The sequence below is a fragment of the Heterocephalus glaber genome, unplaced genomic scaffold, assembly GCF_053883595.1.
Source record: "Heterocephalus glaber isolate CG9 unplaced genomic scaffold, H.glaber_assembly_v1.0 deba00000347, whole genome shotgun sequence".
Lineage (NCBI taxonomy): Eukaryota > Metazoa > Chordata > Mammalia > Rodentia > Bathyergidae > Heterocephalus > Heterocephalus glaber.
The window spans coordinates 21,248,157-21,275,702 of record NW_028258143.1 but is presented as its reverse complement, the minus strand read 5'-3'; the positions used below and the strand labels follow the sequence as shown (position 1 = coordinate 21,275,702).

Below are 27,546 nucleotides of genomic sequence, written 5' to 3'. Positions count from 1 at the left end.
GGATCATGTTTAGTAAGTTTCAGTCCTTGTACAGTTAGCCAGCTCCAGGCAGAAGTGGCATGGTAGAAAGGCCTGGGCAGAGGGAAATTGCACACCTCATGATAGGCAGGAAATAGAAAGGAAAAGGGAAGTGGAAGGAAGGGAGATAAACACTTCCAGATCATACTCCCACTGACAAGCCTCTTCAACCAAATTCCACCTCTTAAACCAAGCCAGCTGGCCCCTTATCCGATAGCATTCATAAATCCTGCCTCTAAGTGCATGAGGGTTTGGGGGATATGCAGATATACACCACATTAGATGGGGAATCCAAAACACTGAAAAAGTCAAACTGTTATAGGTACCTTGTTCCTAGCTACATACTCCTTCCCTCCTACACTATTTACCAATGGGAAGCTGAAGTCAGAAGGAACCACATGAAGAGCCAAGTGAACTAGGAATCGCAAATATAAAAGGAACTACACAACTGAGAATCATCACACATTCGAGGAGATCTAATAGCATTAAACATAATACACAGAAACATCAATCAAGATGCTACATTACTAGAAAGAGCTGTTTTTATAAAAAATAAATGTGTTTATAATTTGTAGGAACTCAGTTTGTAAATCATCAATACCTAGACTGAAAAAGCAGTTTGTAAGGCACTGTGCCAAAGGTGGACCAAAGAAAATGTATCAAGCCCTTCACAGAAACAAATGTTATTAATTCCAATGGTTAGAAAAATGAACTTTGACCATATTAATTTAAAACTTTATTTGTGCAATAAGAAATAGAAATTATTATTACCTAATATTATACCATATATTCACTTGTTTAATGTTTTTTTTCTATTCTTTACTAGAACCTAAATAATAAAGAGTAAGCCTTTGTTTTGTCAACGGTTGGGGTCTTAGGCATAGAATCCCTTGAATTCATTCACAGAATGAATTGTTTATGAAAATATCTTAGCTGTTAAGCATGGCAACAAAGGCCTTTAAGCAACCATTCCATCCCATTTTATTTCCTCCTTCTACATAGTAAAAAATCTTCTAGTTTAGTGATGCCATATTAGTTTCACAATACATTTTGTGTCTCCATAATTCCATGTTTTGTTAATGTGGCTTTCCTACCTTCTTCACATTTCTCCACCTACACAAATCAAACTGAACCAAAGTCTAGATCACATTGCTCCTCTGTGAAAATTCCATTAGCCCACATCTATATGCTTCTCTCACATTTGTCTGTCTCTTATACCACTTATCTGGAACCCCTAATTACTATCAGCTATATGATAATTACTGGGTTTGTATTATAACTGTTTTTTCCAGATTATATTAGTAAATGAACAGTTATATGTTTTTTAAAAAAATTTGAATCTGCCAAGTATTGGCTCTTTTACGAAGCATACCGATCACATGCATTGTGTGGACTGCTATAAAAGTTTCTAAGTGCTTACACTCAATTTCTGTATTTATCTTTTAACCAGTAACAGATAGCTCAAAGATAAGCATCAGTTGGTGGATCATCATGAACAATTATATAATTTCACTTTACCTCACAGAACCTAGCTCTCAAATAAGTATTTCTGAATTGATTTCTGATAGCAATACTATGCTTACACTTAACCAGTTATACTATTAGGGAATAAGCTCAAAATAATCTCAGATGATAAAACCATGATGAGTTTTAACTTTAATTTTGGGACTAAGATTAAATGATTAAGTGAGAGCTTCATGAGGGTAACATTTGTATCTACTCTTCTCACTGCTGCATCCATGGTATCTATAAACAGGACTTGGAACACAGTAGGAGTTCAATAGTCACTGAATGAATAAGTAGTCAAAATACCTCAAGCTTTCCTTTTCTCAAAACTCTGAAGGGCAAAGTTTATTTTTCATCTATTACAGGTTATTTGCATCATTATTACAAATACCTATGGAAATAAGATATTCACCATTAAGTGTAAAACCTTGTTAGAATTGCTTTAGGGCTAACTGGAATCATCCCATACCTAACTAAACATCTAAAGACAATCCTATAGATAACATGAAAATAAAGTTTCTTAGGTAAGTAGTTAATACTATATGAACATTCTTATAAAAGACATTACATTTGAGGATCCATGGCTTAGATATTTCATAGCTCTTACATTCTTTAATTCTATTCTCTTAGTGTAATAAATGGTTAATGACTGGCTGGCTTTCTAGTAGGGATAATAGGTATTTAGTGAGCCACCAAAATATTCATTTAACAAGCAAGACACTTCAATCATGGCAGCAATTACTCACTCCTAAGATAATGCCTTTTCTTTTTAAGAGATCAGAAATTCTTTACAAAAAAATTAAATTTAGCTCTCACAATGTTCCTTGCTAATGATTTTCTTCAATCATTTTATATTTTTAGGATTAGTTTGATATCTATTATTTCTAATAACAATAACCAATTGTCACTCTTTGTAGGTGAGTATTTTGAAAGTAAAGAATGCTGGTTAAATAAAAGTTTTTACTCACAGCTTATTTAAAAATATGTTTCTTAATGTTCAAGTATTTGGAGAATATTTAAAGTTACCTTTTCATTATTGTTTTTTAATTTAACAGAACTGTGGTCAGAAATATTCTGTGTGCTTGAAAAGAATGTACATCTAAAGTTATTGGATACAGTATTCTATGTAGATTAATTAAGTCAAGCTTGCTAACTATATTGTTAAAATCTATTTCTAGCCAATTTTCTATCAGTTCTACTAGTGACTGAATGAAGAATATCAGAATCTATTACTTTTTTTGCTCCATGAAAAAAACAATGCTAAGAGAATAATAGTGCAAACTAAAGACTGGGGAGGCTGTAAATCACATATCGCACAAAAACTTACACTAAAAATATATTAAAAAGCTCTCAAAATTCAACAGTAGGAAAAGAGTGAAGAGACAACCTACAGAATGGGAACAAGTAAATAATTTAAAGAGCTAAATCAAAGCCAGATAATAGGAAACAGGGATATAGTTTTTTTTAAATTGAGACAGGTTCTTGTTATGTAGTTCAAACTGGCCTTGAACTCACTATTTACCCCACGCTGACCTAAAACTTGTGACAATCCTCTTGCCTCAGCCTCCTGATTGCTAGAAATTATGGGCATGCACCACCATGCTGGGCTGATCATTTGCAAATAGGAAGGGGACCAAGAGATAGAGGGAAGGAGGAGAGGAAGAAAAGTAGAAGATATGTTATGTAACTGTACCAACTCCCCACAATTAATGTAGTCATTATGTACTGTAAATATATACTATAAAAACTTAAAAAAGAAAACCAAATTTAAAAGTGAATAAAACACAGAAGGGATATTTCATCTAAAAAGATATTTTCACTATCATTAGTCAGTAGGGAATGCTATGATGTGATAAAATATACCTATTTGAAAAGCTTAAAAAGAAACAAAACAAAACTTAGAATAACATGTGCTCAAAAGAATATGAAACTACTGGAGCCTGATAACATTGCTAATAGGGATGTAGTTTCTTGTAAAGTTAAATATACTCTGACAAATCCCTCATGAGAGAATTACCCTAGAGAAATTAAAACTTAAATTCACACAAAAAAAGTTCTTGAATGTTTGTAGTTGCTTTATTAAAAAGCAAAAAATCCACTGAAAAAATTATAAACCAAGATGTCCTCTAATAGGTGAAATTATACACAAATCATAGTACATCCATACCATGGAACAATCCTCAGCAGTAAAAACAAATGAACTATTATTGAAACACGATAATTTGCACATATAAGATACACTGAAATATGTGAAAGAAGGCCATACCAAAAGGTTACATACTATAAGACTCATTTATAAGACATTAGGGAAAAGAAAACTATAGAGAATAGACTCATGGTTGTCAAACACAAAGACACAACATGAGTATGGACTTTTGTTTTGATATGATAAAATTCCTCTATATTCTACCTACAGAAATTCATACATGTATTAAAGTTCACAGAACTGAACATCAAAAAAATCCACCTACTATATGTGATCTTAAAAATAACATACCCCTCAGCTCTTTCCCCACGTCTTTTATTTGCTTTCTTGTAATTCTACAATTGTCATTCATTTTCATTTTTTTATAATCCTTTATTCCATATTTACATGATCTAACCATAGTAAATGTTCTAATATTTTCAAGTATGTTCTCTTTTGATGTGAGGTCTTCATTCATGCTGACAATCTACAGTAAAAATCACTCTCTTGGCAAACTCTTATTCATTTTTCTGGCTTAAGTAAATATACTACTTCTAAAAAGCCATCTTTACCTGCTGGTCCTGGGCTGCGCTAGGTGTTGCTGCCTGTGATGGTTAATCATGACTGTGCACTGGACTGTCTTGAGATTAATAGAGCACACTAGTGGGTGTGTCTAGATGAGTCATGGGGACTGTATCTGGTACCTGGCCCCTTCCTCTCTGGTGCTCTTCCCCCTGCTCTTCTTTCTTTGTCACCATGAAGTGAACATAGCCTTTTGTTATGATGTTTGCCTTGGAGTTACCCAACTACAGACTCAAACCTTAGAAATCGTGAAGCAAATGAAATCTTTCCTCCTTTAAGTTTCATGTACTAGGTATTTTGTTCCATTACATTTTGTAGATACGTGTTCAAATATGAAAGGTGAATCCTCATTCCTTCTTTCATTCATTCATTGAGGCAGGGTCTCGCTATATATCCCAGGCTGGCCTTGAACTGACTATGTATCCCAAGCTGGCCTCAAATTCATACCAATCCTCCTGCCTCATCCTCCCAAGTGCTGGGATTACAGGCATGCACCATCACGCCCAGCTAAGAATGAAGGGACATTTTAAAGAAGGCAAGAAGTTCAAGAGACTCTTACCATTTTAAACAGAATTATATGAAAGATTCGCAAATCACAAGCATAATTAGAGGAAGGCAAGTCAACCAGTTTTTAAAGGAAGGACTGACAGAAGTTTGTGAAGCTAAGAACTAAAGCTCCTGTTCCAGAACATGCTCAGGTGAGGTCTTAATGGATAAAAAAACTATTACATGGAAGACAACTTTGGAAACGTAAATATCTGTGTATCTGTATGGATCTGTGCATTGAAATATGTTCAAAATATTTACCCAAGGAAAATCTAGGCTCTTAAGTCCCTTTCAGCCCCATATCCTTACTGGGCTCAACAATCTGTGCCAAGAGAAAAAAAATCCTATTACTAATTAAACCAATAATATTCTATAATTCTACTGAGAACAGCGGTACTCCAGGTACTTCTAAAAGAGTACAAGGAGGGCTGGGGATTTAGCTCACTGGTTCCGCCACCTGCCTCGCAAGCATAAGGTCCTGAGTTCAACCCCCAGTACAATCAATCAATCAATCAATAAATAAATAAATAGAGAATACAAGGGGTGATCAAAATGTATGGTGAAAGTTTAAATTTTAAAACTTTTTGCAGTAAGACACATTGCCATTCATCTCCCCTCACTTTGAAAACATTTATTCCATCATTCTTGCCACTTTCTAAAGCAGGTCGGAAGGTCATCTTTCTTGTGTCTTTACAAGGTGTGATGAAAAATACAGTGAATGCTGCTACTGAGTGCTGTCTAAGGGAAAGGCAGGCTCATAAAGACACTGCAGTGTGTCCTCTTTCACTTTACTGTATTACCAGGTCTGGCACCATAACACTTCTGGCTCTTCCTCAAAGTCAAAATGACCATGAATGGTAGACATTTTAAATCAATTCAGGACATGGAGGAAGCCACAACAGTGCAACTAAAGATACAAAAGAAGGCTTCCAGATGTACTTCAGAAATAAGTACCCTTGAGTTATGACTGGCCTCACATATGAACAGCATGGGTTACAACCAGAATTTTGATTTTTACTTACAACCAAAGTCTTGAGTTACAACCCAAATGCTGGTCTTTCCTGTGTGGGGTTAACTGAGAAATACTGGGCCATTCTAAGGACCCTGAGATCTGTGTGGAAGAAAGTGTGGCTTAAAATTATGCTGTAGACTTTGAAGGCTGTGTAGAGGAGCCTGAGCCTTCAACTGACCCTGTGGATGATGACATTATCACTATAGCAGAGTCCATAGGCTTGCAGGTAGACAGTGGTGATGTTGAGAAACTGGTGGAGGAACACTCAAAGGAATTACCTACAGAGGAACTTCAGCAAATTCTAGCTGAGCCACAAAGAATGGCAGCTGAGGAGCTTTCTGATGAGGAGGGGGAGTATCAACAATCAGAGGAACAAGTTCTTCTAAAATAAAGGAAATCCTGAAAAAATGGACAGAGCTACAAACATTTGTACAGAAGTCCTGCCCAGACAGAGAAAAGCCAATCATTGTATTCCCTTGCTTAATGACAATGTGATGTCATACTACAGAACAGTGTTAAAAGAAAAGACAGAAACAGACAACCTTCAAACAATTTTTAGTTCTGAAAAGACTGAGAGCTAATGAGCCAGAAGCAGGTCCTAGTGAGCTACAGGGTCTCTTAAGGAGAGAAAGGACACCAAAGAGTCAGATTCCTTCTTATGGAAGGGGACTCTATTTCCATGTAATAACCACCTTCCATTTCATCCTCCTTTCAAGGCAAAGATGTCAACTTGAATGGTGAGTAAAGTATGAAATTACTGTTTCTGATGAACCAGGGACATTTTATAACATTTTGGTGAATACACTAGGAAAATTATTGGTGTTGGTCCAGGGATTTAGCTCAGTGGTTCCGCTGCCTGCCTCGCAAGCACAGGGTCCCAAGTTCGATTCCCAGTACCAAAAAAAAATTATTGGTGTTTCTGGTAAATTATGTACATTATACAACCCTTTCTTATTATGAAAAGGTTAGTGAAGGGGTGCTTTGGAGGATAGGACACATTACAGGTATTTCCATTATTTCTTATAGCAAAAAATAGTCTTCACTTACAACTAACTTGACTTACCAACCCCAGTGAACAAATTGAATTCATAAGTCAAGGGTCCACTGTATTCTAATAGTACTTCAGAAAGTGGAAGGAAAGATGTGATGTGTATTTGAAGCAAAGGAGAGTGTTTTGGGGGGGATTAGCTGTGGGATTTTATTGGAAGAAATTTTAAAAATATAAACATCATATTTTCTCATCGTACCATATATCATAACATGTATAACTTCTTGATAAAGAAGTCACAAGAAGAACACAGGCACAAATGAAGGACAGTCACTCACAAATGTAGTTAGAGCACAAGGGTCTTTCAAAGGCAAACAAGTTTGACACACACAAAAAGAAGTGTTGCACAGGAAAGGCCAATAACTATAAAAGCTTTTTTGTTGTTGGTTTTGTTTTGTTTTTAGACAGGGTCTTGCTATGTTGTTCAGGCTTTGAACTCACTATGTAGCCCAGGCTGGCATCCAACTCGTGGCAATCCTCCTGCCTCAGCCTCCCAAGAGCTGGGATTACAGAGGTGCACCACTACGCCTAGCTTATAGATTCAATTTTAATAAAGAGATGGGGGAAGATGAAAAATGTTAATATTTTCTATTTGTGCTTTATAAAAAATACGACACTACTAAATGATAAAAATTAAGAGTAGCAATACAGGCTTTAGTGACATGAGAATATCTTTTATGATCATGGTTACTTAAGTACACAAAAACAGGGCCAGGGATTTAGCTCAGTGGTTTTGCCGCCTGCCGCACAAGCACAAGGACCCAAGTTCAATCCCCGGTAACAAAAAAAAAAAAGTATACAAAAACCATTTTTCTTATTAATCTTTATTTTGAAAAATAAGTATTCTACAAGTACTGTCTTCTATGGTCTACAAAAGTTATTTTATAACATAAAACACTACCTGGAAGAAAAAGTATGAACAGTTCACTTTAACCAACCCTCTCATCAGGTATTAGAGGAATTTTCAGTTTAATATGTCAGCAGCAATCACAAGTTATTCTATTTGTTACTCTAATCCTTTTAAGACATTTCTGATACAGAGTAATGAAACCTAACTCAACAACTTCAAAGTAAGCTTTTTCTACTTACCCTTGCACAGTGGAATTCAACTCCATAGAGTTCTAAGGTACGTGCTGTATTTAGGTAATTAAATTCTGCTTCTGCAGGAGATAAGCCTCTGTAAAGACATAATTCAGTTAAAATTAGATTCACTGCAATATGGCCAAATCAGAAAAAGGGTATTTATCAGGAAAACAAGCAGTTTATTTAAATCTACAATATGCACCAAGTTAGACTACTCCTTTTAATTCAGTACAGTAACATCTAATTTAACTTATTTGGAGGTCACACTTTCAGTAACCGAAATTATCATTTTCCAGAATATTTTCTTATTTTCTACAAATGCAAGAATACAGCAAGTTTTTAAAATGTCTGACTGGTCTGATGAATGTAACAAAGCTACTTATTTTTAGATACCACTTAAAAGCATTACTTCTCAAAACTGCTTCATATACCAAAGCCGCACTTAATCACACATAGAATTTCTAAAACATGCATATCTTAAGATAATTTCCAGAGAAGTGCTTTTCATGGTGGGATGGACAGGTACTGATTCACAAGTACAGAACTGAGCCTGTCAGATATTCTGTGTGTATGTGTTAGTTACTACGGATTGAACCCAGGGTCTCAACTATGCTAGGCAAGTCCCCTACCACTGAGCTATGTCCAAGCCCTTTTTCTTTCATGTTGACACAGAAGGCTGTTAAGCTGCTCAAGCTAATCACAAATCTATGATTCTGCTGCTTCAGCTTCCTCAGTAGCTCGTATTACAGGTGTTCATTACCTTGCCTTACTAAAGAAACAGTTTTATTATAATTAAAAATTACAAAAAAGTTCCTTTCTCCTCTTGGGTTATTAACAAACAGAATAAACACCTCTCATCTAACTAAAACCCAAGAAAGAATTATCAGTTAAATTGACCTGTGTATTCTGAATATATTAATGCTCTAAAATTCCTCTTAGCTGACAATTTTACATAATAACAAATAAATTTGTTTACATGTAATTTTATGGTTGTAACAGAAAGGAAAACAAGTCATATTTTATAAAATAAGCCATGTTATCTATTTTCAGTATAGATCACCTATATTTCTTTATAATAATACTATTTTATATAATATTAACTTTTCTATACTTGTTACAATTAAAGTAAAAATAATTTAAAACATTTCTCCAAACAAGCAAAAAAACAAAACAAATTCTTACTTATGCTGCTGATGTAATTTTGCAATTTCTTTTTCAAAATCTTGAGGTTGATTAGGAATGAAAGAATAATCTGAGAGGTAGCCTGGCAAGTTTTCTGACTGATTGTAGTCTCCAAGTTCAGCTAATAATAGTAAGAAAATATTTACACTTTAATAAACAAAATTTTTCTATTATTATTATTATTAGTGGTACTGAGTATTGAACCCAGGGCTTTCCCACTGGGCTATATCCCCAGCTGTTTATGATTTTTTATTTTGAAACAGGGCTTCACTAAGTCACAAAGTTGCCCAGGCTGAGCTCAAACTTGGAATATTCCTGCCTCAGCCTCCCTTCACTCTGCCTCAGAGTGTTGAGATTATAGATGTACATCACCAGGCTTAGCAAATATTTAAATTATTATAAGCTTTCAGCAAAGTCATTAATCCATTATATTTCTGGAAGTAAAGTATTTATGTCTCTAATATAACTACTAAAGGAAGTTATAATAATTCATTTAACATTCTTCTATGACACAAACAATTTTAGAGCAAATTTTTTCAAGAATCAGAGTAACTGCTAAGTAGATATTTCATTTTCTCTGATGTTTCCATTTTCTGCATAGTAACATGTTGAAATAACTTCTGCATTAAAGGTAATATACTATCAACACAGAACACAAAATCATGGGCTATTTGACCTAAATGAGGGCTGATACTTACACTGAACAGCAAATGAAGCTAAAAGGGCAGCAGTATTATAAGGACAGGGCAATCTAAAAACAAAACAAAAAAATATATAACCCAAGGTTAAACATCAGTAATTTTAAAAGCGCTATAGTTTGTTATACTATTTACATGTAAAGTATGTGCCTTAAGAAATAAACTTATCTGATAAAAGAAACTGATACTACCTATAATCATTCTTTGATAACTTGCAATGATGATGAATTACTTCACTAATATAGAATTAAGTTTTTTTTTTAAAGTCTATTATAAAAATGTAAAATAGCCCACCTTCCAGTAAGAATGTCTTGTTTTATTTGCAAAAAATACTGGTACCTTAAAAAAAAAAGATAGTATTTACTAAATTATAATAATTTCAGTTCCAAAAAAACTGTACACTTACTTTAACAAATAAAATACAAATATTTAAATATTTGCTTTTACAATCTACATATTAACATATGTAATGTTAGCACATGTATTCATTAGCACATATTTTTAAAATAATCTTCATAAATTCATGAACACATTATCTTTAAAAGTCTTTGATACAGGAAATTTTGTACTTCAAATGTCTTACTTTTATTATAAAACTTCTCAAGATTATAAAGTTGTATCACCAAAGGAGAAGATTAAGGAGAAATATTCTGAGGATTGGTGTATACAGAAAGTGGAACTGATAAGCATCACACACACAAGAAAGCTGACATCAACACATAAAACAAAGAGAATCATCCTTTTCGCTGAGAGAAGAAACCAGTTGCAAGGACAGGCCTATGTTTAGATCATTTTATCATTAGGCTGTTGTAGAAAAGCAGCTGTCCACTCTCATTTGAGTTAAGAGGGCTCTCTCTGATCAGAAAAATAACCTAAGTTCCTTTTCCTACTATTGCTCTGGTAGTAGGAAATCATCTAATTTCAGAAAATTAGATTTCTTTTGGAATCAACTTTTGTTAAAGGATATGTAAGTATACTCTAACAAGACTTCTGAGGTTGCTAAAAGATGTCATTGTCTTTCTGTTTCTGGTACTGAGTAAGACCCATTCTTTATTAATACCTGGGCAAAGTCACTGGTTACTGTATGATGTTGGCAAAAGAAGACATTTTTTGTTGTTAAATGTATAAAAAGGGAATTTAAAGACCTTTGTTTTATTCAACTAAAAATAAAGTACATATCTCTAGAGTCAAAGCTCATTTAAAAATCCTGTCATTATCTCTGTGACAATATTCAAATTACCAAAGAATATAATTTTTTTAGAGAATCAGCTATTCATTACACACACAGGTAATCTTGGCTTGAAGTATATAAACTCCTTGTGAGGCTTAACGCATAATATTATAAATATTATCTACTTAATTCAATACTGTATATTTGTCAGGTCTACTTGGTATCATAATCAAAAGTTTAAGATGGACTAGGAAGTAGCTGAGGGTAAAGCACATGCTTAGCATGTGCAAAAGTCTGGTCTTGGGCTCGCTCTCAAACACAAGAAAGGGAAGGGAAGGGAAAACAGGTCCCTGGTGTGGAAACAATCCTATGGTTAGGATTTAAAGGTTATGTGTAACCTTGTTATGGTTTATATCTAGATGTCCCCTCAAAGCCTCAAGTGACCCTAAATGAGGCTTTTGGGAGGTGACTGGACCTTGGGAGCATGATACTCGCCAACTGACAGTTTATAACTGACTGTGATGTTGGAGAGTGAGGCCTGGAGGGAGGAGGTGGGTCACTGGGGGCATGGCCTATAAGGGTATATCTCCCTTTGCCCTTGTTCTTTCTTTTTGCTTTCTGCCACCATGCATGAGCCACTTCTTTACCACGCCACTCACACACCATGTTTGCCCTTCCTTGGAGGCAGCCCACTATGGACTAAAATCTTACAAACTGTGAGCCAAAATAAAAGTCTCCTCCTGAGTTGTAGGTATTGGGTATTGTCTCAGTGACAAGAAAAGTAACTAAAACAATCCTTGACATGACATTTTAAGTCCTACAAAATAATACCTATACTTGCTGAATTTTACTTACATATTCATTTAATCAAGCAGTATTACTGCAATAGAAATCAGAATTCAAGTCCCAGGCTATCGGTCTGTAATCTGAGGCAAATTAGTTAAAAATTGGCTGAACCTTGCTTTCCATATTTGTAAAAAGAACTAGTATCATTTCCCTAGTGTATGTATCTTAGGAACTGGAAAAATCCAATTTTAACAATGCCAGCTTTGCCATTGTTGCATAACATTTAACCTGATGGAGCTCTCTGACTCCATTCTTTTTTTCCCACTAATTCAAACTGGTGCATCAACATAAAAAGTTATCACAGATTTCTGGCTTGGGGGAGAATCTAAACTAGTCCTGAAAATTTAGCAATTGTGGCCAAGGATATCTTTGTCACTAATTATGACCTTCATATTAAAGCTACCAAAGCACTCAAGTTTTAAAGGAATATTTCTCAATCCTGGCTCCCTAAGGAGCTGATTCACATGTATGCTTAGATCATCTCTAAGACCTATTAATTCATAATGTTTAGGGTATGGCCAATTAGTATGGTTTAAAGCTCTCTTGATTCTAATTTGTAATTAGAAGCACTGATGTACATCACAGTAACTAAAAACTAGCCATGCATTTTACCAAATAGCATCAGTTATAAGACTCTGTATCAGAGGGCCTGGTGGATTTAGCTTGGTGGCACCGTGCCTGCCTCAAAAGCACAAGGTCCTGAGTTCGATCCCCAGTACCAAAAAAAGATTCTATATCAGTGTGGCTTTGTTTGTACTGTGGTACTAGGGATTGCAATTAGGGCCTCACATATGCTAGGAACGCACTCTATCACAGAGCTACTTCCCAGTCTCACTATTTTTTTTAGTAATTTTGAGACAAAGTCTCCCTAAATTATTCAGGCTGACCTTGAATCAGTGTTTCTCCTGCCTCATCGTATAGAGTTACTAAGACTGCAGGTATGTGCCACCACCCCCAGCTATAAAACATTACTCTAGTAAAAACTAAGACAACCTAGACCAGTGGTGGTGAACGTGTGGCACATGTGTTGCATCAGGCTGTTTGTTCTCATTGAAAGCTCTAAAAGGTTCACCATCACTGACTCTAACTGAAGGATTGAGTACAATTTTCAATGACTGTCAAACCTGGTTTTACTTTCTTTAACTTCAAGAAGTTATTTTGATTTATCAGTGAAACAAATTTATTCCTTGGTTATGTTTTCAGCACAGGCTATGAAGTAACTTATTCAAGTTCCATTCAGAAATTCAGTGAAGTAAATTATTCAGTGAAGTAAAGTATTTACAGAGAAGTAAATTATGAACCTGGTTGTAACTGACAATATGTTAACTACTTACATAAACAAAGTTATCATAAACATTAAACATGTTAGAAATCCAATTTTAAATTATTTTACACAAATATTTTATACACTTAAAAGTCTGATTATATAAAAATATACTATGGAACATTCTATTTGATTTAAAGTTATATGTACCTGAAAATAATAAAGTGCACTTAACACTGCTTTATAATTCAGAATTTTCATTAATTCAGAGTAATTTAATTCAGAGTATTTACCTTGGAGTTCGTGTAAAATTTGAGGAAGTTTCACTATACCAAGTATTACTTATTATAATAAAGGATCTTATTTTTAATTAACAACAATAATATGTGATTAAAGGCAAAAATGCTGGTATTTACACAATAAAACTTTGTTTCTTAAGGTAAATTAGCTTGAATTCTACTACTAGTTGCAAATGTTAGGACTGCCTTATCCCAAATCTTTAAGGCTGACTTTTTCCATTAATATCCAGCCTCCCCCAACAAACACAAAGAAAAGAACTCTCATAAATTTCAATCTAATTTTTCTTACTTGGTTTAGTATTAAGACTATACAGAAACTTGATAATTAGTATCTCAGGCTGAATATACTTAATTTAGCTTATTTTCCTCTCCACTTCAGCATGGTATTCTAAACAATAGCCAATACATTAAAATTTAATAATTTGTCTATAGGAAGCTGTAGGTGTGAATTTTTAAGTTTGACACTTCTGTTATGGAGTAATTTCAAAACTAGTTCACGCCCCTCCCCCCCAGCAGGACTACTTTACTCCCTGATTATGTTTTCAGTGTAGATCTAAATTAGCTTTCTCCTATTTTTTGGATGAGTAGGAGGGTTTTTAGGGATTAGAACCTTGGGAACCTGAGGTTCTATTCAAATTCCAAGACTAATTTAGATCCCCCAAAACCAGAATGCAGTCACTGTCTATATTCTTATATCTGACAATTTTAGAAGGTATAATATACTAATTCTTTATTCTGTCTTTTAAGTGATTACTAATTCTGCCTTTCAAATAATGCACAAGGCCATCATTTGTGTTATTTTAATGACAGTCATCACACTCTCAGTACTTCTTATTTCTAACTCTGACCATTTTACCTAAAATTCAAGATCAGTATCAAAATGCTCATTTGGATCATTTTGTGTATACATTGTCAACAAAAAGTCATAACAAAATTAATACATGAGCTCAGACCTCAAATGGGCAGTAAGATGGCCTGTAAAAGTCCTGGGTATGCTAGCATTCCTTCATAAAGTCCATTGCATTTTCTTTGGAGTCAAAAATTAAGAACATATAGTGGGAAAAGGTACCTATTGATCATTGTTTCTGCATATAATGGTTACATATTTCAGAAATTCTGTTTCCTCAATGAAAAAAAAATACAGAATATGCTTTTACATGGAGAAAAAACATTGAAAATGATCATACTATTCATTATCTCTTGGATATGATTTCAGTGTCATTTCATTACTTCATTTAATTACAGAAGCACTTCATTTAATATTTGTATAGCTTGGGAGGCTACTGTGGCTTGATGGGGTGGTCCTGAGGTTCTAATGCTAAAAGCCCTCCTACTCATCCAAAAGGGAGGAAACATCCATAAATTATTCTGTGTGCTGGCTGAGAAGCTGAGAATTACAACATGATAATCTATTTTTGTCTAGTTAATTTCCAAATTTTATATTAGAGTACTGACAGAATTTTCAAAAGATATAAGCTCCATAAACCTACCTTGTATACTCTTCTTGCAACTTGTTGGGGTCACTTACAAAAAATTTGACTCTAAAGTTCAAACTGTAAGGAGATCCTCCTAGAATTAATAAAAGTAGTACTAATTAATCACATTATATTAATCCTTTATCTTTATAACGTATACTTCTAAAACACCAAGTAAACATGTATACTCACTCTTTAGCTGCTTCCTTATTGGTTTATTTGGATCTAGCCACCTCTGAAAAATAAGTAAAGAAGACTGATTTCTTTTTTCCTTGAGGAACTAATATGTCAGTTCTTACAAATCTGTTCCACTTAAAAATTAACATTAAAAATTGCATTTCTGGTGCTTGCTTCGCCAGCACATATACTAAAAAATTGCATTTCTGAAAACATCTAGATGGGAAAATAATCATTAGATTACAGATAATATTATTCATATCAACTAACAAAATTATGGTAGAAATTATTGAATGTATTTGGATAGCTTTAAGGTTTTCATTTGAATTTCCCATAAAATTATATAATAAGCAACAATCTCTTTTTCAAAAGTAAAGATGTTTGGTAACTACAGAAACCTGAAGTGATATCTATAAATTTAACTATTTTATCTAGCAAGTTTTAAAACTTCTCTTTACCTTTCATAAAATAAAATGTTGGGTTTTACACTCACGTAAGAGAAAACAAGAACTACAGAACTTAAAAATTTACTCCATAAAATAAATTTTACAATTTTTACCCTACTCCTCATAAAAAATTTTAAATTTAAAACTCACTAATTTTATAAGAGATAATGTTTAGTTTAGGGAACAACTGCTTTTTGTGTACAATGATTTAAAGCAGTCTCAATATTTGAGTGCCAGCGAAGCTTTATTTCTGGAAAATTATACTGAATTCAGAAAATATTTCAACCGCCAACATGTTTCAGTTAAAAGAAATTAAAGAACCCAAAATGAGATACTAACAATCTGGTAGTGTTTTCAAAGACCTACATAGATATAAATTTTTTTCATAGATATAAGTTATGTATCACTGTTTATAAACCTAACTCCTACCACCCATATTGCTTCCATGAAAAGCACATAAATATTTTTATTTATTTATTTGTGGTGGTTATGGGAGTTAAACCCTCTCTCATGCTAGGTAAGCCCTCCACCACTGAGCTATACCCCCCGGCACCATTAGAATTTAGTAACAAACAATTGGAAATAGTCCATGAATTTTCCCATTATCTGTAATGTGTGACACATTAAATACAGTTGATTCTACCTTCAAACTATTCCTAGAATTTACCAGTTCTCTATCTACTTTGCCATCATCCTTGTTTCTAGTCTAGGCACTGGCTATCATCTCTTAATTGCTGTTTCTTTCTTATATCTCTCTCTTTATCCTCAACTGAGTGATAAACTTGACTATGTTGCTCCTTTGCTTAACACCTCTTGATACTCTGTCAAAGATCCAAAGTCCTTACAACAAACAGCTTAAATGGTCTCTTTTTACCTCCTCATCTCAAATTACTAGGTCCAGCCATGGTGGGCTCCTTTCTCTTTCTCAAAGATGCCATCTTTGGCCTCTTAATTTCAACCTTCCTTTTCACAGAATATCCTTCTCTAGCTTTCTCATGGCTGACACCTTCCTCTTTATTACTGTAAATCCTACCTCCTCCAAAAGGCCTTCATGGACCACTCTACCAAAGGGAGGTATGCAGCTCCCAGTTACTCAGTTATTTCCATAAGCAAGCAAGGAACACTAAACTCCTTCATAAGACTTTCTCAATTATATCATTAGTTTTTTTCCTTTTTATTGCCTGTATCTTTCACTAAATTATAAACTCCATGAGGTCAGGGTTAAAATCTGTTTCAATCAACAAAGAGAATATCACCTAGTATGAGACTTGGCATATAATATGTATAAAAATATTTATTCAAAGACTGTATAGACCTGCCAAATGACTCAACATTTGGAGGTAGTACATTGCTAATAAATAGCTGGTTTTCAGCCCCAAGACATTTGTTTACCCTATCTATCCCTCCATTTATCTATCTTCTCACCGGTCTATTAATCTAATTTTTTTTATATTTTCTAGGGAACGTTATTAATTATATTTGCTTTAATGGCTGTCAAAAATCAAAATTGAGATCAATAATCTATTCAAAACCCGACTTCCTCATTCAGTTCCCCTTCAAAATATTCTGACATAAGAAAAACAAATACATTTATACACAAACAGATGTGTTAACACAGCATAAAGTATAACAGACACCACTAACTTACACCTCATCAATGATATCAGTGAGATATGACTGATGTTATTTGCTTAAATCACAAAGACAGAGCAATGCTATAACAAGCACTATTGGACACTAAAGATGACATTTACAGTAAAAATGCATCATTAAGACGAAAGAAAACTTGGGGGAAAATTAACATACAAAGAAACTGTGCACATCAATAAGAAAAAGACCAACACTTAAAAAACAGGCAATGGATAAGGACAGTTTACAGTTAAAGGAAATATAAATGAGACATACATGGTATATAAAAAGATAATCATAATTAAAAGATAATCATAATTAGACAAAATAAATCTACATTAGGTTTTCAATTGTAACATTTATGTAAAATTCATTTCATTCTTAATTTCAAGATTGACAATATTTTTCCATCCTTACAGATTTGTTCTATTTCCTCCCATGCAAAATATTTGCTTTACTGAGTTGCATGGCTTTCTCAGTGCTGACTTTCCTCAAATACTGATGTCTGTTTTGTTGATCCCAGTCTCCTGGGGTCACAGACGGACCTCACTAATCCAAGTATTCACACTTAGTGGCAGACACTGCTAACTGCTTTCCACAGGGCCAATGGATAGGGACTTGACTGACCCAACCAGCTACTTTTGTATGAGTACAATTCCTCCCAAATATTCCCGTTAGTCTCAACAAATTCCTTCCTTGCTCACTGCTGAATATGAAATACTTCTGAAACTACTCTATTATTTAATGGCTTTGTGATCTCAGACAATTTACTTCATGTCTAAAACAAGGATAATATTCAACTCACAGTGTTAATAGGCTGAAGCTGAATAATAAAATTAAAATACATAGTACTTTGTAAGTTGTCAATGTTAGCATGTGCACAATTGCCATCTTGCTACAAAAGTATTTATGTTTGCTTTTTCAAATAGGATGCTTATTTAATTTTAAAGAAACTAAATACAGGATTTTAAGATCATTATGTAAGGTTGCTTTTGAAGCAGCCCATGAAACAATGAAAGATACAAAAATAAATAAAAATTTTTGAGTCAGGGAACCAGAAACAGAGTAGCTTCTTCAAAAAGGATGACAAGGATAATATTTCCTATTTACTGGAGAAAGGAAGCTATTTCTCCATTAAGTCCTTATTTTTTTTTTCTGGTACTTGGGATCAAACTGGGGACTTTGCACTTGCGAGGCAGGCAGCAGAACCACTGAGATAAATCCCCAGCCCAAGTCTTTTTAAAAAAAGTATTATTTTATTGGTACATTTTAGGTATACAACATAATGACATTCATCATTGGAAATTTGCACCTTTACATAATCTCTCTTGGTTCTTAATTTTTCCCCCTTCCCCTCCATCTCCATTAAGTCTTATAGGAACTTCATACTAGAGAAACATCTGTCAACTTAACGTGTCTCCTTTGATACACACATCAAAGTAAAAGTCCCTACTGGCACATGCATGATTATTTACATAGAATATTTTAAGGAATCTATGAAAAATACTAGAATTAATGTGTACTTAGCAAGGTTCCACTACAATAGGCTAATATATAAGCAATTGTAATCTTGGGGTTTATCCAAGGAATATAATATAGGTTTAGCATTTTTATATGTAATCATCTGTGTAGCAATTTTGTGTTATTTTTAAACGCTACTAGAATAAATAAGTTTATTCTATTATGAACTCACTCTACTTTAACCAAATCAACAAGTCCTACTGACTTTACCTTTTCATTCACTTCTTTTCATACCCTCCAGGCAATCATTAATTTTCCTAGTAACTTCATTATTCCAACTATTTTAAAACTACTGCCTATTAGTCATTAGCTACACTGTAACTAAAGTGAGGATATATCTAAAAAGTACAAGTGTCACGTTATTATAAAAGAAAATTCATAGGTAAGTATAATATTAACAGAATATAGGGTACTTCAAGATCTCATATACTGCTGAAAACTAAGCTTTTACTGCTTTCCTCCTACTTTAAATACCACCCAAATTAACTTTTTTCCAAATTCTTAAAATACAGCACTGTGTTGAATGCTTACAGTGATGCTGCTTTTCTCTGCAACACTTTTCTGTATATCAGCTACCACTTGTCATTTTTTTCCAAAGTGGAAGAGGATTAAAACAGAAAAAAGGAGGAGGAGGGGGAAGGGGAGGGGAGAGGGGGAAGAGGAAGAAAAAAAGGAAAAGGAGGAAGAAGCATTTGGAAGGCTACCCAGGAGGTTTATGCAATAGGTAGTAAGAGCCTGAATTAAGGTACAATATTACACTAGAAAGACATGGCACAAATATAAAAGAAAAATATAAGCAAGTATTTTGTTAATTCAATTCTCTTATTGGTACATTTTAGGTATACAACACAATTACATCTCTCACTGGGAATTGTACTTTTACATAACGCATCTTGGTGCTTATTTTTTCCCCATTCTTAGCCCTCCCTTCACCCCCTCCACCCTTCCCTATTTACAAAGACTTTATTTCCATTTTTTCCATTAGTCAGCATTTTTCCTTTCCCTTCTTTCCTTTCCCTTGACCCTCCCACCACCCCTAAACCTTTGGGCCTTTTCTTCCTATTTTGCATTATCGATTATTCATTCTAATCATTGGTACATTTTAGGTATACAATATAATGACATTCATCATTGGAAATTTGCACCTTTACATAGTCTCTCTTGGTTCTTGTTTTTCACCCTTGCCCAGCCCTCCCTTCCACCCCTCCATTCCTCCCTATTTACAAAGATTTTGTTCCTATTTTTCCATTTTCTCATATTCATCCCATTCCCTTCTATCCTTTCCCCTAGCCCTCCCACTTCCTTCTCCTTTGCCCCTTTTCTTCCTATTTCACATTACCTATTATACATTTAGTCCTTATTTACACTTTCAGTTTCTCACACCAGAGAAACTATTCAGTATTTATACGTGTGTCCTATTTATTTCACTTAAGAGTATCGCCTCAATGTGCATCCACTTAGCTATAAATGTCTCTAATTTCTCATTTGTTATGGCTGAGTAGTACTCCATTTTATTAAAAAACCACATTTTCTTGACCCAGTCTCCAGGTGATGAGCATTTGGGCTGTTTCCAAGTTTTAGCTATTACAAACTGTGCTGCTATGAACATGGGCGCACATATATCATTGCAGTAAGATTCTTTTAATTCTTTGGGGAAGATCCCTAGCAGTGGAATAGCGGGGTCAAAAGGGACTTCCAGTCCTAGTTCTTTGAGGTATCTCCATACTGATTTCCACAGTGCTTGCACCAGTCTACACTCCCACCAGCAGTGGAGCAGGGTTCCTCTTTTCCCACGGACCCGTCAGCATTTGTTATTGGTGGATTTCATGACAGCAGCCATTCTTTCTGGAGTGAAGTGGAATCTCAGCGTTGTTTTCATTTGCATCTCGAATGACCAGTGATGTTGAACATTTTTTCATGTATTTATTTGCTATTTCTACTTCTTTGTTTGAGAAATGTCTGTTCATTTCAGATGCCCATTTTCAGATTGGGTCTTTAAATTTGGGAGGTCTGATCTTTTTAAGTTCTTTATAGATTCAAGATAGTAGACCTTTGTCTGAAGAAGAGCAGGTGAAGATTTTTTCCCACACTGTGGGTTGTCTCTTCACACTGCTGGTGGTTTCTCTTGCTGTGCAGAGCCTTTTAATAAGAAAAGATCCCACTTGTTGATTGTTTGTGGTAGTTCATGGGCAACTGAGGTTTTGTTCATAAAATCTTTTCCTACACCGATGTCTTCAAGGATTCTACCTAACCTCTGTTCCAACTGGTTCAGAGTTTCTATTTTAATATTTAGATCTTTAATCCATTTTGATTTTAGTTTAGTGCATGGGGAGAGATATAGGTCTAGTTTAAATCTTTGGCAAGTTGAAGCCCAATTTTTCCAGCACCATTTATTAAAGAGGCTATCTTTCCTCCAGTGTGGCTGTTTGGCTCCTTTATCGAAGATGAGATGACTGAGTGTGTCTGGTGTTGTTTCTGCATCTTCTAATCTGTTCCACTGGTCCTCAGGTCTGTTTCTTTGCCAATACCATGCTGTTTTGATCACAGTAGCTTTGTAGTAGAGTTGCAGGTTGGGGATTGTGATACCCCCTGCCATGTCTCTGTTACCTAGAATTGCTTTTGCCTTTCTGGGTCTCTTCTTGTTCCAAATGAATTTTTGGATAGTTTTCTCAAGGTCCATGAAGTATGCTGCTGGGATCTCAATTGGAATTGCATTAAATCTATATAGCAGTTTTGGAAGTATGGCCATTTTCACTATATTAATCCTTCCTACCCAGGAGCAGGGGATGTCTGTCCATTTTCTGATATCATCTTCAATCTCTCTTTTCAGAGTGCCACAGTTTTCAGAGACGAGGCCTTTGATTTCTTTCGTTAGGTTGATTCCAAGGTATTTCAGTTTTTTGGATGCTATTGTGAAAGGAATTATTTGCCCTATTTCTCTCTCAGTGAGTCTGTCATTGGTGTAGAGGAAAGCTATTGATTTTTGTGTGTTGACCTTGTAACCAGCTACTTGACTAATTTGGTTATTAAGTCTAGAAGACTTTTGGTGGAGTTCTTGGGGTCTTCTATATAGAGTATCATGTCATCTGCAAATAATGACAATTTGACTTCATTTCCTATCTTTATTCCTTTTATTTCTTTCTCTTGTCTAATTGCCGTGGCTAATGTTTCCAGAACTATATTGAACAAGAGTGGGGATAGTGGACATCCTTGTCTTGTTCCTAATTTTAGTGTGAAGGATTTCAGTTTTTGACCATTTACTATGATACTGGCTGTTGGTTTTTCATAGATGGCTTCTATGAGTTTGAGGCAGAGACTATCTATTCCAATTTTTTGTAGGGTTTTTATCATAAATGCATGTTGGATTTTGTCAAATGCTTTTTCTGCGTCTATGGAGATAACCATATGGTTTTTGTCCTTGGCTCTATTGATATAGTGTATTACATTGATTGATTAGCATATACTGAACCATCCCTGCATCCCTGGGATGAATCCCACTTGATCAGGGTGTATGATCTTCTTGATGATCTTCTGCATTCTGTTTGCCAGTATCTTATTAAGGATTTTTGCATCTATGTTCATTAGTGAGACTGGCCTATAGTTCTCCTTTTCAGTTGGGTCTTTCTCTGCTTTGGGAATGAAGGTGATGCTTGCTTCCAGGAATGAATTTGGGAGTATTGCTTCCCTAACAATTTCATTGAAGAGTTTAAACAGTAGTGGCAGCAGTTCCTCTCTAAATGTCTTGTAGAATTCAGCAGTGAAGCCATCAGGGCCCGGGCTTTTCTTAGTTGATAAGTTTTTAATTACGTTTTCAATTTCATTGGTTGATACTGGGTTGTTCAGAAGTTTTAGGTCTTCTTCATTCAACTTTGGTGATTCATATGTATCTAGGAATCTGTCTATTTCTTCTGTGTTGTCCATCTTATTGGCGTATAGATTCTGGAAGTAGGTACTGATGATCTTCTGGATTTCTGCTGGGTCTGTTGTAATTTCACCCTTTTCATTCCTAATTGCATGGATTTGGGCCTTTTCTTTCCTTTTTCTGACAAGGTTGGCTAAGGGTTTATCAATTTTGTTGATTCTTTCGAAGAACCAACTCTTGGCTTCATTGATTTTTTTGTATCATTCCCTTAGTCTCCATTGGATTGATTTCTCCTCTGATCTTTACAATTTCCTCCCTTGTATGAGCTCTGGGGTTGTCCTATTCTTCTTTTTCTAGAAGCTTGAGGTGCAGCATCAGGTTGTTTAATTGGGCTCATTCTGTTTTCCTAATAAGCATATTCACTGCTATGAATTTACCTCATAAGACTGCTTTCATTGTGTCCCATAGATTCCAATATGTTGTACTGTCACTGTCATTTAATTGAAGGAACTGTATGATTTCTTCTTTAATTTCCTCTGTGACCCATTGGTTATTCAGAAGTGTGCTGTTCAATTTCCATGTGTTTATGAAATTTTTCGAGTTTCTTTTGCTATGGATCTCCAATTTCATCTCACTATGGTCTGATAATATACAGGGGATAACTTCAATTCCTTTGCACTTACTTGAACATGTTCTATGTGTGAGTATGTGGTCCATTTTGGAGAATGACCCATGTGCAGCTGAGAAGAATGTGTATTCTGATTTTGTGGGGTGGAGGACTCTGTAAACATCTATTAAGTTCATTTGTTCAAGAGTTCGATTGAGTTCTAGTATTTCATTACTTATTTTCTGTCTAGTTGATCTATCTATTTATGACAGTGGGGTGTTGAGGTCCCCCACTACAACTGTATTAGTGCATATATGACTTATCATGTCCATTAGTATTTGTTTTATATAGTTGGGTGCACTAGTGTTTGGTGCATAGATATTTATGATTGTCATCTCTTCCTCTTGGATTCTTCCCTTTCATCTCTCGTAATCAGTGTTGGTTTGAAATCCACTTGATCTGCAAAGAGGATAGCTACTCCTGCTTTTTTCGGGTTCCTGTCACATGGAGTATTGTTTTCCACCCTTTAACTTTCAGTCTATGAGTTTCCTTTTGAACTAAGTATGTTTCTTGTATGCAGCATATTGTTGGATTTTGCTTCTTGACCCATTCTCCCAGTCTATTTCATTTGATTGGTGAATTGAGACCATTAACATTGATGGTTATAACTGAAATGTATTGACTTGTCATTGCCATGACTTTTTCTTTTTGTTGGGTTCCCCCCTTTACATTTAATTTCTTGTCATGCCAGATGGGTTCATTCTGCTTTGCTTCCTGGGGTTGTGATTCTCAATGTCTGTTCCTAGGATATTGTGTAAAATTCTTTGGAGTGCTGGTTTGGTATTCATGAAGTTCCTAAGGTGCTCTTTGTCATGAAAGTATCTTATTTCTCCATCCATTTTGAAAGATAGTTTTGCAGGGTACATCAATCTGGGTTGGAGGCTGTTTGCTTTTAGGGCTTGGAATATGTCACTCCAAGCTCTTCTTGCCTTGATGGTTTGTGTTGATAAGTCTGCTGTGATTCTGATGGGCTTTCCTTTGTATGGGATTTGTTTCTTTTCTCTAACTGCTTGTAGAACTTTGTTCTTCTGTTGTGTTTCTGGAATCTTAACAATTATATGCCTATGTGTAGATTTTTTTTTGATCAAGGCTATTTGGAGTCCTATATGCCTCACTTATCTGTATGTCAAGCTCTTTTCCCCTGCTTGGGAAGTTTTCTGCCATTATTTCTGTGAAGAGATTTTTTATGTCATCTCCACTCTCTCCTGTTTCTTCATTGACTCTAATCAGTCTTATGTTATTCTTCTTTGCATCATCTAGCAGCTGCTGGATTTATTTCTCATGTTTCCTTATAATTTTGAAGCAATTTTTCTTTTCCTAGTCACTAATTGCAATCTTATCTTCTATATCTGAAATTCTGTCCTCACATTGGCTCATTCTGCTGTGTAGACTTTCAGTGGAGTTTTTCATGTCCTGGAAATCTATTTGCATCTGTTTTATGGATTCCACTTGTTTCCTACGTTGGGATTCCATCATGTTCCTGAGCTCCTCTCTAGATTTATTAATCATGTCTTGCACTAGGGGCACAATTTCTCCTGTTACCTGAGAAATTATTTCTGATTTCATTTTTTCCAGATCCCCTTTTGTTGCCAGTTCAGTGGGTCCAGGTGGTTGAGTATCAGAGTGTTCCATCTTATTTCCCTTTGGAGTTGCTGTAGGTGATCTGGAAGTCTGGTTTTGAGACTTATTTATGTGTTTTCTCATTTCGACTGCTGGGGTGGCTGTTGGCACCTGCACGGATTACCTCCTCTGAGCTAGGAGAGGTGGAACAGGGGTTGGGAGCAGCAGTACGATGATGGCCCAAAAGCCCTTTCCTGTGGGCTGGGAGCAGCAGGAGGGATGGTGGCCGGGAAGCCCCTTCCTCTGGTCCAGGAGCAGTGGGATGGTGGCTCAGAAGCCCCTACCTCTGGGCCGGGAGCGGTGGGAGGGATGGTGGCCCGGAAGCCCCTTCCTCTGGGCTAGGAGCGGCGGGACAGAAGGTGGCCCAAAAGCTCTTTCCTCTGGGCTGGGAGCAGCGGGAGGGATGGTGGCCGGGAAGCCCCTTCCTCTGGACCAGGAGCAGTGGGACGGTGGCTCAGAAGACACTACCTCTGGGCCAGGATCACCAGGACTCAGTACTGTGGTCTTGTAGTCCAGTGTCCTCTGCGTCTTTGTAGTGTGGAACCAGGTGGCTGTACAGAGGAGCGGGGTGCGGGGGTGGGGGTGTCGTCCAGTGGACTGTTTCTGGGGTTGGGCTGATTCCGCATGTTCTGTCGGACTTGGGTCCTTGGTAGGGTGTCCGCAGATCTGCCTGTCTGCAGTGGGCTGATTCGGCGTGTTTGGGGTGTGCACAGACCTGCCTGTCTGCAGCAGGCTGATATAAGCAAGTATTTTAGTAACTATGTTATACTAAAATCATGGATTGGTAAATACTGGTCTTCTTCTATGTGAAATTTTCTGTATGTCCTAAAATTTGGTAAAATAAAGTGACTCAAGAACTTTGCATTACGTGAAACAAAAACCTTCAAAGGATAAATCAAATTATTCCAAATAAATTAAGTCAGATTTTAGTTGTTTTGTTAGTTCACTGACTTTTATCAGTGATTTTAAAAATATGGCTCTTTGGACCAGGAACATTAGCATCACATAGGAATTTGTTTGAAAGGCAAATTCCTGAACTCCACAGTAGACCTTATGAATCAGAAATTCTAGGCACAGGGCCCAGAAATCTGTATTTTTAAGAACCCTTCCAGGTGATGCTCATAGGAATTCAAGTTGGAAAACCACAATATTAAGACATACAGAAATAAAGAATAACCAGTAAAATATTATAATTACAATATAAACTATCAAAAAAAAAGAATTTATAGAAAGATCAAGCTAACTAATCAATAATTTACCTTTTCTCCTACTGATAAGTATTTTAAAAATTTTTACAAAGTAAATGCACAGAAATAATACAGTCTCAAGGCTTTGATAAACAGAATCATGATAAAGGCCACTGTTGATAGTTAAACTTAATTGTAAACTTGACTAGCTTGGAGCTGCCTAGGAGATTAGTAAAGTATATCTTTTGGGTGTGTCTATTTCATGATGGAGGTGTGGCCTTGGATTCTATACATAGTGTCTAGCTCCTTCCTCTCTAGCACTGTTATCCCTCAGCTCTGCTTCCTGACCACCACGAATTAAGCAACTCAGCTACGCCATGGATTGAATCCTCTGAAACTGTGAGCAAAATAAAACGTTCCTCCTCATAGTTGTAGGTGTCAGGTATATTGTCCAGCAGTGGGAAAGCTAACCAATACAGAAAATTGGTAACAGAGAATTTCTGTCAATCCTGTGACTACCTGACCATGTGGCTCAGAAGTCTTTGGAATGCTTTGCAGGAGTTTGGAAAGGTTTTAAGATATCAGCTAGAGAAACCTAGAATGTTGTAAACATAACTTATTGACTATTAGATGTCTCAGTATATCATAATGCTGATAAGAGCACAGATAATAAACACCAGACTTGCAGGGAACAGAGACTCCATTGGGAATTAGACTACAGGCCATGCATGTTACTCTCTGGCAAAAAATTTCTCTACACTTTATTCATGTTAAGACTTTGTGGGAGGCTTAATTTAAGGATAATGGACTAATTGATCTGGTAGAGGAAATTTCAAGGCAACCCAAAGGCCAATAAATATATGAGAAAATGTTTAACATCTTTAGACATACAGAAATGCAAATCAAAAACACACTGACATTCTTTCTCTGCCCAGTCAGAATGACTATCATCAAGAATACAAAAATCAATAGAGGCAAAGATGCAAGGAAAAAAAGAAACCTCCTACCTGTTGGTGGGAATGTAAGCTAGTATAACCACTATAGAAATCAGTAATAGAGTCCTCAAAGAAATCAACAAACAAAATTAAACAAAAAAATAAAAATACCATTTGATCCAGCTATATCACTCCTGGGTATATTAGAAAAATAATTAAAATTAGCATATTATACTGATATATGCATACCCATGTTTAAAGCAGCAAAAGTTATAATTATTCAAATAAAAATTTAAAATTCATTAAATTAGTGAACATTATATTGTGAACAGAGAAAAACTAAAAAGAAAGGCAACAGCTTAAACTTACTGGGTTATCTGTGGAATCATCAGCCAACTGCAAACTAAAATAGTCTCGCTCAGTCAAATCAAGATGCCTAAAGACTATATCCAACAGAACTTGCCCCTGATCATGTTTCTGGAAGAAAAAAAAAAAAAAGAAATCAACTTTAATAAGCTCATATACTTTATGGTTTTAATCTGCTCAACTTTCTGTCTTCTTTTAAAATGGTATCTGTATTTATACCT

At 35.4% G+C, this 27,546-nt stretch overlaps 1 protein-coding gene across 3 annotated transcripts in view; it reads right to left on the bottom strand.

Annotated features, from left to right (window-relative positions):
* Ptpn4 (protein tyrosine phosphatase non-receptor type 4) overlaps nucleotides 1-27,546 on the bottom strand; it is a 192,836-nt gene that overhangs the window by 90,574 nt on the left and 74,716 nt on the right. For 2 of the 3 annotated variants that reach the window (XM_013076728.3, XM_021236579.2), the window contains exons 3-9: nucleotides 27,329-27,436; nucleotides 15,108-15,150; nucleotides 14,931-15,030; nucleotides 10,155-10,199; nucleotides 9,861-9,913; nucleotides 9,163-9,283; nucleotides 7,987-8,074 (exon numbers count right to left, since the gene is read on the bottom strand). In XM_013076728.3, the coding sequence (XP_012932182.1) occupies nucleotides 7,987-8,074; nucleotides 9,163-9,283; nucleotides 9,861-9,913; nucleotides 10,155-10,199; nucleotides 14,931-15,030; nucleotides 15,108-15,150; nucleotides 27,329-27,436 (558 nt within the window). The remainder of the gene's footprint in view (nucleotides 1-7,986; nucleotides 8,075-9,162; nucleotides 9,284-9,860; nucleotides 9,914-10,154; nucleotides 10,200-14,930; nucleotides 15,031-15,107; nucleotides 15,151-27,328; nucleotides 27,437-27,546) is intronic. The other variant, XM_004836053.4, reaches the window with a different exon arrangement.